Below are 16,273 nucleotides of genomic sequence, written 5' to 3' on the forward strand. Positions count from 1 at the left end.
GAAGGAAACTTACAGATTACATGTATAGGCCTCTTCCTGAGGTCCAATGAGTAAGTGGTCTCAATCCCAACTAGTCGTATCCTAGAAGTCCCTTCAAAGGCTGGGTTACTGGGAGGGAGTGGGGGAGGAAGGCCCAGTACCAGGCAGCCTCTGCTCCATAGCTCTGAGGGGGTGGGGAAAGTAAACCCTGGTCATTCCCCGGGTCTGTAGCCCTATTGTGTAAGTGCCTGACAAGAATGACGTGGGGCTCTTCCTCTGAGCACAGCTGCAAACATGGCCAGGAGGAGGCAGGACCTGGGAACACTGCCCTCCCAGATCCTTCCAGGCTTTTTCAGTGGTAGGTGACATGCATCCTGAGGGCTTCCACTCGACCTGACTCTAGTGCAGGGGCTTTCTGTCCCTAGTGAAAGTGGAGATGGCAAGTTTCTTGAGCTCCTTGCTACCCAGCTGCCTATCCTGCCTCCTCCTTCTCCTCCAGTTGTCTTCCAGTTATGCAGGTAAGATTGATCTTTATTCCTTTCCCAGGGAGATCCTGAAAATGAAAAAGCTAGTTTCCCTGGACTCTCCCCCTTCAATTCATGCTCAAGTTGCTATACAAATTATTTTTCTGAAACACAGATGTTCTGACATTGTTCCCCTCCTCTGAAAAATTCAGTGGCTCCCTACAGCCTTCAGAATAGAACCCTAACTCTATAATATGACCTTAACTCCAAGCTTTCCTTGAACTCATTCTTACCTATCTTTTTAGCTTTCATTTCTCACCTATCACATGAGGATATAATAATAACAACCTCTTGGAGTTGCTGTCGGCATTCAGTAAGATGAGTTACATAACATGCTTATGCAGTGCTTATCTCATATTAAATCTTGATCAATGTTTGTTGGATTGTAGTATCTTGTCATGTTTGAAAATTCTGTTCTGCAGAATCTCAGAGTTTTACTGAGGAGACACATTCCATGTAAAAAAAACTGTGAGCATGTACAGGGCAGTGTCCAGGAGCTGTAGTGAGGACTGGAGGTACAGAGGAAGAGAAGAAGAAAACAGAGCCACTTCTGGGGTACAAGGTCTCAGGGGAGAAGAGTTTGTGAATAGGGTTGGAATAAGGACAGAGAACTGACAGGAAAGCTCAAGGGAGAATTAACTGCGAGATGCTAGATCACATTCCAGGGTGGAACCTAAAGGCTGGACTAAAGAATCAGGGATAGATACAGTTGGCAGAAAGGTGAGCACCGACTGTCCAGATGATCACATGCCATAATTTTCTGTCCAGGGCTCTCACCATATCTCCATAGCCAGAAACTTTTATTTATATAAATATTCAAGAAGAAAAACTGAGCTCTTTCTTGGTTCTGGAATGCCATTTAAAATGTTTATTCGAAACTCCCTTTAAAATGAGAGTATCTTTTTTCTTTCCTGTTTTGAAGCAGCCCTTCCCATGACTGGTTTGTTTTTCATGGTTCCCTCTGATGATGTTTCTTTTCTTTGGTGTCTTGGACAGGACAGTTCAGAGTAATAGGACCAGGGCACCCCATCCGGGCTCTGGTGGGGGATGAAGTGGAATTGCCATGTCGCATATTACCTGGAAGGAATGCTACAGGCATGGAGGTGGGATGGTACCGGCCGCCCTTCTCTCGGGTGGTTCATCTCTACCGAAATGGCAAGGATCAGGATGGAGAGCAGGCACCTGAATACCGGGGCCGGACGGAGTTGCTGAAAGAAACTATTGGTGAGGGGAAGGTGACCCTCAGGATCAGGAAAGTAAGGTTCTCAGATGAAGGAGGGTTCACATGCTTCTTCCGAGATCATTCTTACCAAGAAGAGGTAGCAATGGAATTGAAAGTGGAAGGTGAGTAGTGCCATATAATACTGGGTATTATTTGTTGGGTGGCCAAGACATCCCTTTGAGACTTTAATTGTTCTCTTACTTGAGATGAGATCCTTCAACTCAAATGTCTCACTCCTGGAAATCAATTTCATAGAAGTATGTACATCAGTACAGAGGCATTTATACATATACTCACAAATGTATGTTGCATCATTATTCAGAATGGGAAAGGACCCAGAATCAAAGTCAATGACCATGAGTAGGGAAGTGACTGAATAAATGTTGTTATCTATACTAAGAAATTATACAGCTACTAAAAAGATTGTTTTAGGACTATAGCAGATGGCTTGGGGGCATTCCACAAGGTATTGTCAAGAGATAAAAACAAGCTACACAATGTAGAGAACAAAAACAAAACCTTATGTTTGTGAATATTATATATATATTATAAATAGATATATATAATGAAAAGAGATCTATAAGAAAGTTAATATGGTTCACTTTAGAGGAAGAGGGGAGAGGAGAGAGGATGGGGTATGATCCAACCAAAGAAGATAAAAGAAAATATCATAATGATCCATTTGATTATATTTATCCACTCATATAAAAATATGTAATATATACATTTGGAGGTATATATAGAGAAAAGTTAAAGAAAAAATTTTAAGAAATAAAATAGAAAAAAATGATAAATGGAGGAAGCAAAATACAAAATAATCAATTTCTGATTCATTTGTGCTACTAGAGAATATGAATGACCTGAAAGTTAATCAAAATATCCAAGTAGATTTTTTCCTTCTTGTTTTACTTTGGAATATCTTTTTATTTATTTGTTGTAAACAAGAAGATTATTCCTAAAGAGTCAAATTGATCAAATCCAATGTGTTTGTGGTGTTTTATTATATGGGAAACATTATTAAAAAATATATTCCTGGTAAACATAGTTGAAGTGAATAAGTAAATCAAACAAATATCTGAATATAACCATAGAAATGCCACCTTTAGATTTAACTCCCACCAGTTCTCTAGAATTTTGTTTCAGTATGTTTTGTGCAATGGATGACTTTGAAAATTTTGTTCGTTTCATACCAGGATGGCTAGGATGTGGACAAGGCGCAGTGGATGAAGGGCTTTAAAAGTTAAATGTTGTTTAATTGAAGAACAAAAATGTTCTGAGAGTCCTTTCCCTTTCACCATCTGCAGCAAAACATCAGACAACCCATCAGACAATCAATCACTTTTGTATCTTGAGGGTGACTGTTACAGAAGAGGCCTTGTATGCAGGATAACAAAGAGCTATTTCTAAAGACAGATTGCAGGGATATGAAAATAGCTTTGTATGTCACAGAATGTTCTTCATGCAGCTGTTTTTATTGGGAGATTTTTACCTACAAAGAAATCTGATAGCGAAGACATCTCCGGTTGGCAGAATTCCCTCCTTCCTATTCAATAAATTTCCTAGCTCAATATACTACCTCCCCAGTATACCTTACCCCAACCGCACTGAAGAAAGAAAGAAGAGAGAGAGAGAGAGAGAGAGAGAGAGAGAGAGAGAGAGAGAGAGAGAGAGAGAAGAAAGAAGGAAGGAAGGAAGGAAGGAAGGAAGGAAGGAAGGAAGGAAGGAAGGAAGGAAGGAAGGAAGGAAGGAAGGAAGAAAAGTTACTTAAAAATTTTGCCTCAGGAAAGGAAATTTTACTTTGGATTGGTTTCCACACTCCTCTTCCTCCCATCTCATAGTCTGCATGCCCAAGTGTCTATAAAAAGAGTGTTTCACAACTAAACAAGGGACCACCTAGGCTGGGGAGCTGGGGAGCAGAGGCAAATTTAGGACTGAAATGCAGTAACTATTATTGCAAGTTTCAGATGTCATTACCTCTCCACCTTCTCTAAAGAGTTTTGCTGTCTCCCATATTTTTCTTGTGATTTTTGTGACTTTATTAGTAGTTGTCTCTAATCCTTTTTATAAACTCTTCATTACAGAACTTTAAAACATACACAAAATAGAGAGAATAGTAATAATGAGCTTCCAGGTACCTATTACTACTTGCAACAATTACGGACCAAAAGACAACCTGTTTCAACTGACACCACTCATTATCACCCTCTGTAACTGAATTAGTGAGGCAAATCCTAGCAGCATTATCATTTCATTGCTAAATTCTCAAGAATGTATCATTCAAATATAATAACACTTTTAAAAATAACCACAATACTATTATGAAATCTTTAAAAATTAACAAAAATTCCTTAATATCATCAATATTGTCATCTCAACTTAACAGGTGAGGCAACTGAGGCTTGGAGAGTTCAAGTCAGCACCTGAGCTGGGATCCAAACTCATTGATCAGGTTCTTTCTGCTCAGCCATGTGGCTAGGAGGCCTTATTCATGTGGGAAAATTAATAACTGAGTTTCTGGGATGAATTCAAGGGGAGAAAAAAAATCCCAAAATAAATTTTGTTCTTCAATTAAACAGCAATATTTGAACAGTCTGTGTTCAAATTTTCCTGATTGTTTCATAAGTATGTTTTTACAATTGGGTTGTTTGAATTGGATCCAAACAAGATCCACAGGTTGGTGTTTGCTCTGTAGTGTTTCCCATGGTCTATGTTTTGCTGATTTCATTCCCATGTTGTTTAACACAGTGCTCCATAACCTGCATTTTCTGTAAACTGATAGATTGAAGGTGCACGTTCAGACTTAAGTTTGATTTATTTTGTCAAGCATGCTTCTATAGGTGATGCTACGTACTTCTTATTATTTTACATTAGAAAGCTCTTAATGTCTATTCTTTTTGTGATTGTTCAAGTACACTAGGTATGCAAAATAGAAGGACTAAAGTGTGTACTTGCTAAATCATGTTGCTATAGCTAACTTCTGATAAGAATTTGAAAGTAGAGTTTGCTACATTTTCTTCTGTGATTGCATTTAAACCTAAGAAACCCTCCTGGACCCACTTAATGTTGCTTACTGTGACTTAATCCCTACCTTTAATGGCAATGCCTTTATATAGCCCCATAAAGCAGAGAACAAGATGAAAAGGACTTGTCCCACAGCATGGCACATGGGAATTAGGCAGGCAGAGCTTGGGGACACTAAGGAGCAGACTCTATAATGGGAAATAGGTGGGAACCAGAAGTTGGAATCCCCTCCCTCATTACCCAACCCACTCCACATTCACTCAGTTAACAAATTCTGTGGATCCTCCTTTCTCAAATGCTCCAGAAAAGGGGTTCTTAATCCTTCTGTTTTATGCACCACTTTAGTGGACTATTGAAGTTGATGCATCCTTCTTAGAAAGATGTTTTAAATGCATAAAACTTGGTCCTGAAATAGTTACCAAAATATTAAAATAACAAGATATGGGGTGGCCCTGATAATTAGTGCGATTTTAAAATAGTGATGAATGTAAGTAATATTTTGAGATTTCTACAACTCAACATGATATGAAAATATTTGTGGTTTTCACTGATGGCAAAGTCACAGGTTTTGTTCATATTATTGTCATGTTTTGTCTACAAATGTAATAGAAACACTAAATTCCAGTTTAAAGTTTACTTAAACGTGTACTTTTTTCCTATTTAAGTTCACAGACCCCTTGGCTTCCTACACCTCTACCACTGTCCTGCTTCAGGATCCCGTTGTTTTTTACTTTCACTTTACCATGGCCTCTTAACTGACCTCCCTGGGAGTCTTCTCTAGTTGCCAAGCCAGTAAATCGGAGCTTAGTACTCCTCAGCTTGCAATGTGCAAAAGTACCACTGTGGCCTTGAGAATCAGATCTAAGTCCCTTAGCTGGTTCTCAAAACTCTCCGAGATTAGCCCAATATACAACTTTGAATCCTGTTGCCCTAAACCTCTAGCCCCTCTTAGAAACCAGTATTCCTTCAAGGCTAAGATCAGGTGTCAATTTTGTTATCTTCTTTGAATCTTGGTGATATTCATTTCTTTATTCAACCTGATTTATCGAGCCCCAAGCACTGTGCAGGGAGTGGAGGATACAGTGCTGGGCCTGCCGGTTCTGGTTTCAGATCCCTTCTACTGGATCAACCCTGGAGTGCTGGTTGTCATCGCAGTCCTGCCTGTGCTCCTCCTACAGATTGCTGTGGGCCTTGTGTTCCTCTGCCTGCAACACAGACTGAGAGGTACAGACTGGAGGGTGGGCAGCTTAGGATCCATCCCTGAAATGAGCAGTCTTCTTAAAGCTTAGTCAGCTAACATTTATTTTTTGAGTGACTTCTGGGCTCAGAATTCCATAATGACAAGTTTTACATGGTACTGAATGCTTTAATATAGATAATGGGAACTTCCATCTCCCTATGAGGTAGGGTAACATGTAATAGCCCCATTTTACAGAGGAGGCAACTAAGGCCTGAAGTGGTTTCATGATTTACTTAAACTGACAGTTTATAAGTGGCAGAGGTCAGGCCCAATCCCACCTTCTGGCCCCTGTACCATCTCTAGCAGTTTTGTGCAACTGGAAGAGTGTGAGCTTCAAAGTCACACAGGTCAAAGCTATTGTAAGCAAAAGACCCTACCACATAGGTATTCAAAAACTGTTTCCTCCTTTTCTTCTGTTCATTTTTAAAAATTTTTTTTTAATTGAGGAAATTATTTAAATTGTTTTTTCCCCTGTCTACCTCCCCCTTTTCCTCTCCTCCCTCCCTTCTGGTACCACTAGTCCATTGTCCATGTCCATGAGTCTCTGTTTGTCCTGTCCATTTGTTGCTTTTAGGTTTATATCCCACATATAAGTGATATCATATGATTTTCAACTTTTTCTGTCTGGCTTATTTTGCTTAGCATGAATATCTCAAGGTCCATCCACGCTGTCACAAATGGCAATATTTCATCTCTTCTTAAGGCTGAGTAATATTCCATTGCATATTCCATTGTACCACAGCTCCTTTAGCCAATCATCTATCGTAGGACACTTTGGTTGCTTCCATGTTCAGGCTACTGTGAATAATGCTGCTATGAACATTGGTGTGCAAATAACTTTTCGAATATGAGTTTTCAAGCCTTTGGGGTAAATACCCAGTAGAAGGATTACTGGATCATATGGTAGATCAATTCTTAGTTTTTTGAGGAACCTCCATACTGTTTTCCATATTGGCTGCACCAATTTGCAATCCCGCCAGCAGTGTGTGAGGGTTCCTTTTTCTCTGCATCCTCTCCTACATTTGTTATTACTTGTCCTGTTGATTATAGCTATTCTAACAGGTGTGAGATGGTATCTCATTGTGGTTTTGATTTGCATTTCTCTAATAGATAGCAATGTTGAGCATCTTTTCAAATATTTGTTGGCCATTTGTATGTCCTCTAGGGAGAAATGTTTGTTCAGGTCCTCTGCCCATTTTTTTGATTGGATCATTTGGTTTTTGTTGTTGTTGTTGTTGTTGTTATTGAGTTGTATGAGTTTTTTGTACATTTTGTATGTTAGGCCCTTATCGGAGGCGTTGCTTGCAAATATATTTTCCCATTTCTCTCTTTACCTTGTTGATGAATTCTTTTGCTGAGCAGAAGCTTTTTAGTTTGATGTAGTCCCATTAATTGATTTTACCTTTTACTTCCCTTGCCTTTGAAGTCAAATTCATATAATCCTCTTTAAGTCCAAGGTCCTTGAGTTTAGTTTCTATGTTTCCTTCTATGCATTTTTTTGTTTCAGTTCTTATATTCAGGTCCTTAATCCATTTTGAGTTACTTCTGGTGTGTGGTGATAGGTAACAGTCTAGTTTCATTCTTTTGCAGATGGCTTTCCAGTTTTCCCAGCATCATTTATTGAAGAGGATTTATTTTCTCTACTGTATGATTTAGCTGCTTTATCAAAAATGATTTGTCATATAAATAAATGTGTGTTTACTTCTGGAATCTTGATTCTGTTCCACTGGTTCGTGTGTCTGTTTTTCTGCCAATACCATGCCATTTGATTACTGTCGCTTTGTAGTATAATTTGAAGTCGAGCAGAGTGATACCTCCAGCCTCGTTCTTTTTTCTCAGGATGGCTTTGGCAATTTGGTGTCTTTTGTGCTTCCACACAAATCTGATGATTTTTTGTTCTATTTATTTTTTTAAAAAAAGTGCCAATGAGATTTTGATGGGGATTGCATTAAATCTGTATAATGCTTTAGGTAATGTGGTCATTTTAACTATGTTGATTCTTCCAATCCAAGAACACCGAATATCTTTCCATTTCTTTGTATCTTCTTCAACTTCGTTTAACAGGGTCTTGTAGTTTTCATTATATAGGTCCTTCACATGTTTCATTAGATTTATTCCTAGATATTTTATTCTTTTTGTTGCAATTGCAAAAGGAATTCTTTTTTCCACTTCTTTTTCTGACACTTCGTTATTAGAGTATAGGAACGCTATGGATTTTTGAACATTGATTTTGTATCCAGGAACTTTACTGTATTTGCTTACTGTTTCTAATAGTGTTCTTGTGGAGTCTTTAGGGTTTTCTATATAGAAAATCATGTTATCCACAAATATGACAGTTTGACTTCTTTGTTTCCTATTTGGATGCCTTTTATATCTTTCTCTTGCCCGATTGTACTCGCTAAGACCTCCAATGTTATATTGAATAACAGTGGCGATAGTGGATAGCCTTGCCTTGTTCCTGATCTTAGAGGGGAGATTTTTAGTTTTTCACCATTAAGTATAATGTTGGCTGAGGGTTTGTCATATATGGCCTTTATTATATTAAGGTATTTTCCTTCCACGCTGATTTTGTTAAGTTTTAGATCATAACTGCATGCTGTATCTTGTCGAAGGTGCTTTCTGCATCTATGGATATGATAATATGATTCTTATTTTTTAATTTGTTTTGTGGTATATCAAATTAATTGATTTGCCTATGTCGAACCATCCCCGTGCCCCTGGGATGAAGCCACTCGATCATGTTCTTGAATTGGAAGAATCAACATAGTTAAAATGACCACATTACCTAAAGCATTATACAGATTTAATGCAATCCCCATCAAAATCTCATTGGCATTTTTTTATAATCTTTTTAACATGTTGCTGTATTTGGTTTGCTAGTAACCTTATTTAGAATTTTTGCATCTGTATTTGTGAGAGGTATCAGTTTGTAGGGGTTTGTGTGTGTGTATGTGTGTGTGTGTGTTATCTTTACCAGGTGTCGGTATCAAGGTGATATTGGCTTCATAAAATTTTTTGGGAAGTATTGCCTCCTCTTTGATTTTTTGGAAGAGTTTGAGGGTAATAGGTATTAAATCTTCTTTGAATGTTTGGTAGAATTCACTAGTGAAGCCATCTGGTCCTGGACTTTTACTTTTTGGTAGTTTTTTGATGATCCTTTCAATTTCCAGACTTTTTCATAGTAATCTTGTATGATCCTTTGTATTTTTGCAGTGTCTGGTGTAATTTCCCCTCTTTCATATTTGTTTTTTTTTTATTCATTCTCTTTTTTCTTTTGTGAGTCTAGCCAAGAGTTTGTTAATTTTATTAACTTTCTCAAAGAACCAGCTGTTTATTGCATTTATTTTTCTATTGTTTTTTTTTTTGTTTTCAATTTCATTTGTTTCTGCTCTAATTTTGATTATTTCTTTCTTTCTGCTGACTTTAGGCTTCATTTTTTGTTCCTTTTCTAGTTTTTTAAGATGAAGCATTTAGCCCAAACATATTTGGGCTTGTTCTTGTTTTCGGAGGTAAGACTGTAATGATATAAACTTTTCTCTTATGACTGCTTTTTCGGTGTCCCACAAGTTTTGATACGTTGTACTATCATCATCATTCATTTCTATATATCTCTTGATCTCTTTTTTTATTTCTTCTCTGACCCAGTCATTCTTCAGTAGTATGTTGTTTAGTCTCCATGTATTTGTGGTTCTTCCCTCTTTCTTTGTGCAGTTGATCTCTAATTTGAAAGCATTATGATCAAAGAATATAGTTGGTATGATTTCAACCCTTTTATATTTGTTTGGGCTCTCTCTGTGTCCCAGTATGTGGTCAATCCTTGAGAATGTTCCATGTGTACTAGAGAAGAATGTATAAGCAGCTGTTTGGAGGTGAAGGTTCTGTTTATGTCAATTATGTCCAGTCAATCTAATGTATCATTTAAAGATGTTATTTCATTATAGGTTTTCTGTTTGGATGATCTGTCCATATCTGACAGTGGGGTATTTAGATCCTTTAGTATGATAGTGTTTTGGTCTGTTTCTCCCTTTAGTTCTGTTACTAACTGCTTTATATATTTTGGGAGTCCCTGATTGGGAGCATAGATATTAACAAATGTTATGTCTTCTTGGTACATGATTTCCTTTATCATTATGAAGTGTCTCTTAGTATCTTTCTTTACCTTTTTGATTTTGAAGTCTATTTCATCTGATATTAGTACTGCTACTCCCACTTTTCTCTGAATGTCATTTGCTTGAAATAGCATTGCCCATCTTTTCACTTTGAGTCTAAATTTGTTTCTGGAACTGAGATGTGTCTTTTGGAGGCAGCATATGGTTGAGTTTTGTTTTTTGATCCAATATGCAACTCTGCCTTTTTATTGGTGAGTTCGATCCATTTACATTTAGAGTGGTTATTGAAGTATGAGGTCTTCTTATAGCCATTTTATCTTTCGATTTTTGGTAGCTCAGTGTTTCCATTGCTTCCTTGTCCTTGTGTTTCTGTTTTCTTTATTTTGGTTGGGTTTTGTGGGTTTTCCCTCTGGTCTCTCTTGTCTTATGTTATATACTTCAGTTCTGAATCTTTGATGTGTGGTTACCATTATGAATTTGTAAAGGATAGTTATATATATACAGTCATCCCTTTTCTTCTGTGCATGCCTTATTTCCCCTTTGCGAACTTGGATCTTTGAATCTACTCCTTTTTAGTCATTGTTGTCACAATTTTCCCCTATGTATGCTAACATTCATTATTATCTTGGTACAGCATATCTCTTCTAATTTTCAAGTTTACAATGCCTTGTTCCTAGCAGAGTTGCACTCCTCTGCTTCTATCAGCCTGCTAGTCACCTTACTCCTAATTATGGTTTTGGGGGATTTTTTTGGTCATTTTGTTTTAGGTCTGCAGTCCTCTTTCAGCATTTCCTGTAGTCTAGGCCTCATAGTGGAGAATTCCTTTAATTTTTGCATGTCTGGAAAAGTCTTTATTTCTCCTTCATATCTAAATGAGAGCTTAGCTGGATACATTAATATTGGCTGGTAGTTCCTTTCATTTAATCATTTGAATATTCGATTCCACTCCTTTCTGGCTTGTAAGGTTTGTGCTGAGAAGTTCAAAGGTTTTCCTTTATAGACTACAGTCTTCTTTTCTCTGGCTGCTTTGAGAAGTCTTTCTTTGCGTTGATTTTTGATAATTTTAACACAATGTGTCTTGGTGAAGGCTTTTTTGGGGTTTAGATAATTGGGTGTTCTATTGACTTCTTGAATTCCAAGTTCCAGCTCATTCCTTAGATTTGGGAAATTTTCATAAACTATTCGTCCAAAAATGCTTTCTAATCCCTGCTCCTTTTCCTCAACTTGAGAATGCTCATTATTCTTATGTTTTCTCTCGTGAAGGCGTCAGCTAGTTCTTGTATTTCTGTTTCATTATTTTTCATCCTCAGTTTCTCACTTCTTCCTTCTGATTTATTTCTAGATTTCTGTTGTCGATATCACTGATCCTTTCCTCCATTTGGTCGACTCTACTCTCTAAGCTTGTTATTTCATTTTTCAGCTCTTGTAGTGTGCTCTTTATAGCCAGAAGGTCTATTCAGTTCTTTTTGAGGATTTCGATCTCCTTGCTAAAGAACTCATTCTGCTCATCTAGGTGTTTTTTCAAGTTTTGAAATTGTTAATATGATTCGTTTTAGGTCTCATTGAGTTTTTTTTCATAAGTACAATTCTAAATTCTCTGTCATCTAAGTCGCATATTTCTATGTCTGTAAGCTTATTTTCTGGAAATTTTTCTCTTCTTTCTGAGATGCTTGTCACCTTGGTTGTTCATGGCATTTAATATTTCTCCACCCCCAGGTGGGCAATAATGGAAGTGTTTTCTGATTTTTTTCTAGAAAGAAGATTTATTCTATAATATTCCCTAGCTTGTTGCAAAGAAGGGGTTTTTCTTTTGGTTTCCAGTAAGTGGTGTATAAGCCTCTTGAATCTCTGCTTTATAGATACAAAGTCTTAATAATGTCTCTTTTTTTTCCTTATATATGTTTGATCACACTCGCTACCCTTAGTCTCAGTTCTTGTCAGTAGCGTTTGCTCAGATTCCCCTAGGTCTCTACAGCATTCCTTCTCAGAGGGTATGGAGGGAGGGGTCCTCTGGGTTAGGGGATGGGGTCTGCAGCTTAGCCTCAGCTTTGCAATCGTGTCTGGTAAAAATCAACTGTTGTTTCTCTGCAGTCCCTGTTTTTCTGCAGTCCCTGTTTTTCTGCCGTCCTTGCTTCTCTGCTTTCTGTCCTGATGACTGGGCTCTGCCACAGGCTGCATGGAACTCGCAGCTTCCCCAGGCATGGCTATTCAAGGAAGTCGCCGCACCCTATCCCCTCCCACTTCCCCTTTCCTTACTGGAAGCTCCAGCAGCTGCAAGCCTTATTTCTCCCAGTCCACCACCCTATTCCCAGGGTTCTGACCTGTGGTAGCTCTTATGTGCAGATCCCATGCTCAGACGTGCTTTTGTGCAGTTTAGGTGTTTTTTTTGTTGTTGAGTTTTAGATGTTCAGCTTATTGTTATTTCAAGGGGAGAGATCCAGGGACGTTTCTCACTCTGCCATGTTTCTGACGTCTTCCTCCCTCTTTCTTTTCTATTCAACACTAAGGACTCAGATTCAGCTGCTGATAAAGCTCCTCTTTTGTGCCCAGGGTTTCCATTCTGAGTTTTCTCCTCCCGCCAAGTGTTCTTCTCAAAACCAAAGCACTCAGGACCTTAATTCTTCTCTTCCCCCTCTTCCTCCTAAGAGCATAAAGCAGCAAGGAAAACTTGGTCTATGTGAGGGGGAATGTTGGTAGGATCAACAATGGGGTCTTTTTTTTTTTCTCCCCTTGAATTCATCCCAGAAACTCAGTTATCTACCCTTCCCACATGAATAAGTCCTATCCACATCGCTGAGCAGAAAGAACCTGATCAAAGAGGTAGACAGCCCAGGTTTGAATCCCCCGCTCAGGCGCTGACTTGAACTCTCCAAGCCTCAGTTGCCTCACCTGTCAAGTAGAGATAACACCCTTCCTCCTAAATTGTAAGAGAGGATTAAAGGGGATAATGTTATGTAAAGTGCCTAGTACAGAGCCCCTCACAAAGTAGCTGCTCAACTAAATGTTTAGCTCCTCCCTTCCTCATTCAGATGGGAGTGGCTTTATATTTACAAAGTGACAACCCAGCAGGGTGGAGCAGCAAGGTGAACTGAGAACCACCTAGAAAAGGAGCAAAGAACAGTGGGGAAGATAATAATAAAACCTGGTTGGTTTGGGGCATTGCTATCTACAAAGGCTCTCCACATTCTTTACCCCAATATTTAATCCAGACAACAGCCAGGGAAAGAGCCTTAACTCCTGACTCCAAATTCAGTGCCCTTCCCACCAAAAGGATCTCCTGGGCTGGGCAGTAACAGCCTGCACAAAGGCTCAGGGCACTGGGTGTGAAAGGGGCCCACCTAATGCCAGAGCAGGAACTAAAAATGTTGACTTTTTCTATTTTAGGAAAACTTCGAGCAGAGATAGGTGAGTTCCAGGCACCTTTCCTCCTCAATCCCTCCCTTCTGGTCTTTTAGCATAACCAAATAGTCATTTTCCCAGACAATCTGCCTTTATCCCAATACCCTGTGCTCCCTTCAGGCAGGAAATTTACTCTTTAAAACTCCCAAAGCAGCCAAGAATTGTAGAAAATCTTATTCCTCTTCCCTGATGCCAGCCAGGGTAGGCACGAAATTCTACAGCTTCCCTCTCTCCATCGTGTGTCACTGTGTCAAGACTAGAAACAATTTTAAGTGATATATAACAAAAATTAAGAGGAGAAAGTATCTCCCTTTGAGTGTCTATTAAGTCCCTCTCTGTTTGTTCCTCTTTCAGAGAATCTCCACAGGACTTTTGGTAAGTGCTGGGATACCCAGCACTCCCAGGTCAGTTTGATGTTTCACTCATTTCCAGTTACCTGAGGAAGTAAGAACCCCTTGTTTCTGATTGCTCTCCTCCTTCTTTTTGTTTCTTTAAATAAGTAATTTACATCTAGGACTGGTAAGATAATAGCAAACAAACATACAATTTTATGTGTCAGGCACTAAACTAAAAGCTTAACCTGTTAACTCATTACAAGCACTGTATGCACAATATTTCTCTTTTCAGGAAATACAAAGGGGAGGTAGACAGATCCTTTGCACAAATACTTGATATCTAGTTGGGGAGGTGATACATACACATGAAGTAACTGAAGAACAAAGTACATATGTATTATTAACTGAACTCATGTAGTGGTATTTTCATAGGTACAGAATGAGTAACTATACATGATTAATCTGGGAAGGCTTCTTGGAGGAAGAGTGAAGACACCAAGCTCCACTAAGATGTTGTTCGGGTCTAATAACTTGTCATTTCAAAATATGGATAAACATAAGCAATATTTTGAGATTTCTGCAACATGTTAAAAAAAAAAAACCTATATGGAGAGGGGTGGTTGGGTATAAGGGGGAACACTGTTAATCCTGTTTGTTCTGTGGTGAACAATTCAGATCCTCACTTTCTGAGGGTGCCTTGCTGGAAGATAACCCTGTTCGTAATCGTGCCAGTTCTCGGACCCCTGGTGGCCCTGATCATCTGCTACAACTGGCTACATAGAAGACTAGCAGGTGCAGTGGTGGGGCAGCAAACGGGACCACCCATCAGTGGGTTACCCAGTCAGTCCTGAATGGGAAACAAAAAGATGAATCAGGGCTCCTGATTCAGAGAGCCAGGATTTCCTTCTTCCTCTGTCCCCTGTGGCCAAACCCAGGCTCCTCAGAGAAGTCATGAAAAGAACCACTTACTGGGATTCGAGGGACACCTTAGTGAAAAGAGGGGTGGGGGGTCCCTGTGAATCTGCACAGGGAAGATGTGGGGAGGGAGCTAGTCAGCTTCCATCAATCACCTATTTCTCTTTGTTTTCAGGACAATTTCTTGAAGAGCTAAGTAAGTTTTCTTCTTCTAAGTAGAGAACAAAATACCAGGGAAGCAGCAAGAGAAAGAGGGGAGTATTGAAGGATGGAAATCTCAGAGGAAAGGAGGGGCTAGACTGCATGGGTAGAGGGAGAAATCCTGTGAAGCAGAAGCCACTTTGGCCAGTTTTACAGGGTGGCAGGGAAGGAAGCTGGGGGCACTCCCACCTGCTACCTGATTTGCTCCACTTTCAGTGTTCCTCAGCAAAAATCCCACTCAGGAGGGCCTCCTTTCCCATTCCCTTATAGCAGCTACCTCGCCTCCAAGACCATCTACTGAGTCAGACATGGAGACCGGATGAAACTAGAGGGCTTTTCCTCTCCCTGGATTAGTGGTTTCATGACAGAAACTACTGGCAGATTTTTCAAGTTATTTTCTTCTATTTCTAGGAAACCCTTTCTGAGTGGTGTTGCACCTTGGCAGAAGTGGAGAAGAACCTGCTTGGTCCAAGGACCTGTCCTTAGGGATGTTGCAGTCAAGTTCCACACTCACAGTGGCCTCTTTACTGTGGGGACATTCCAATTTGTACTTCCAGAAATGCTCTAAATTCCAAGTAGAATTGATTTCTCTTCTTCTGTCATCTACCTTTTCCCAGCTCTTTCCTTTCCCCATTTTTGCTGCCTAAATCTTTCCAACTCCATCCTCCATCTGGAAGCCCTCTCTGGCTACAACCAGGCAGGTGCTCTTCATGAGAGGAAACCTGTGCTGGAGAGTAAGGTACAGGAGGGTCTCTGCCATGAACTGAAGACCAGGAACCTCCTCGGTGCAAACTACAGCATGCCAACTTTGCAAAAGGTGGTTGCTTTTTCCAAGACCTCAGCTCCAATGGACAGAACTGAGGTGGAAGAGAAGGAACAAGATGAGTCCAAAACATCAGAGAGCTAAGTAAGCTGCAAAGTGAGGACATGGGGAGAAACCCATAGAATAATGGCCAGAGCTACATCTTGCCCTGGCAGCCTACCAAGGAGCTAGGGAAGTAAAGGATGCAAATTGGGCCACGCACCTCCTTCAAAATGCTTGTTTTACTTCCATGGCTTGTACAAATGGGTCCCAAAGACTCTTTCCCTTCCCCCATCATTTTTCTCCTGTTTTCATACCTATCAGAGCATCCGCTGTTTATTCAACAATGACACCTGATGGTTTATCAGACACAAAGAAACAAGCTAGGTGATAATACAAGTTTCCATGCGCCACTTCTTGTCCTTTTTCCTTTCTGCATTTCCTTCATTATCCCCTCACCTCTATTCCTCTACCCTCCCCGTGCCCCTTACCCTGGAGGTCGGTCAGTCCTTAGGAAAACCAAACA

The 16,273-nt window shown here is 39.5% G+C and overlaps 1 protein-coding gene across 5 annotated transcripts; it reads left to right on the forward strand.

The window, feature by feature from the left end:
• Window positions 1-250: 250 nt before the first annotated feature.
• On the forward strand, window positions 251-16,273 carry MOG (myelin oligodendrocyte glycoprotein). Of its 5 annotated transcripts, none has more exons than XM_016120669.2 (8): window positions 251-497; window positions 1,500-1,847; window positions 5,857-5,970; window positions 13,480-13,500; window positions 13,849-13,869; window positions 14,505-14,621; window positions 14,920-14,998; window positions 15,357-16,273. In XM_016120669.2, the coding sequence occupies exons 1-7, from the start codon at window positions 416-418 to the stop codon at window positions 14,961-14,963; spliced, it is 747 nt and encodes a 248-aa protein (XP_015976155.1). In that variant the 5' UTR covers window positions 251-415; the 3' UTR covers window positions 14,964-14,998; window positions 15,357-16,273. The 5 variants fall into 5 exon arrangements, with proteins under 5 accessions (XP_015976155.1, XP_015976156.1, XP_015976154.1 ...); XM_016120670.2 differs by having other exon boundaries at window positions 14,920-14,940; XM_016120668.2 differs by lacking the exon at window positions 15,357-16,273 and having other exon boundaries at window positions 14,920-15,334.

This window comes from Rousettus aegyptiacus, unplaced genomic scaffold, assembly GCF_014176215.1.
Source record: "Rousettus aegyptiacus isolate mRouAeg1 unplaced genomic scaffold, mRouAeg1.p scaffold_m13_p_1, whole genome shotgun sequence".
NCBI classification, from domain to species: Eukaryota; Metazoa; Chordata; class Mammalia; order Chiroptera; family Pteropodidae; genus Rousettus; species Rousettus aegyptiacus.

Coding starts and splice junctions, on each gene's coding strand:
- MOG (XM_016120667.2), top strand. CDS start 416: ATGGCAAGTTTCTTGAGCTCCTTGCTACCCAGCTGCCTATCCTGCCTC. Junction 5,971..13,479: donor CCTGCAACACAGACTGAGAG/GTACAGACTGGA, acceptor TTTCTATTTTAG/GAAAACTTCGAGCAGAGATA. Junction 13,870..14,504: donor GAATCTCCACAGGACTTTTG/GTAAGTGCTGGG, acceptor TGAACAATTCAG/ATCCTCACTTTCTGAGGGTG.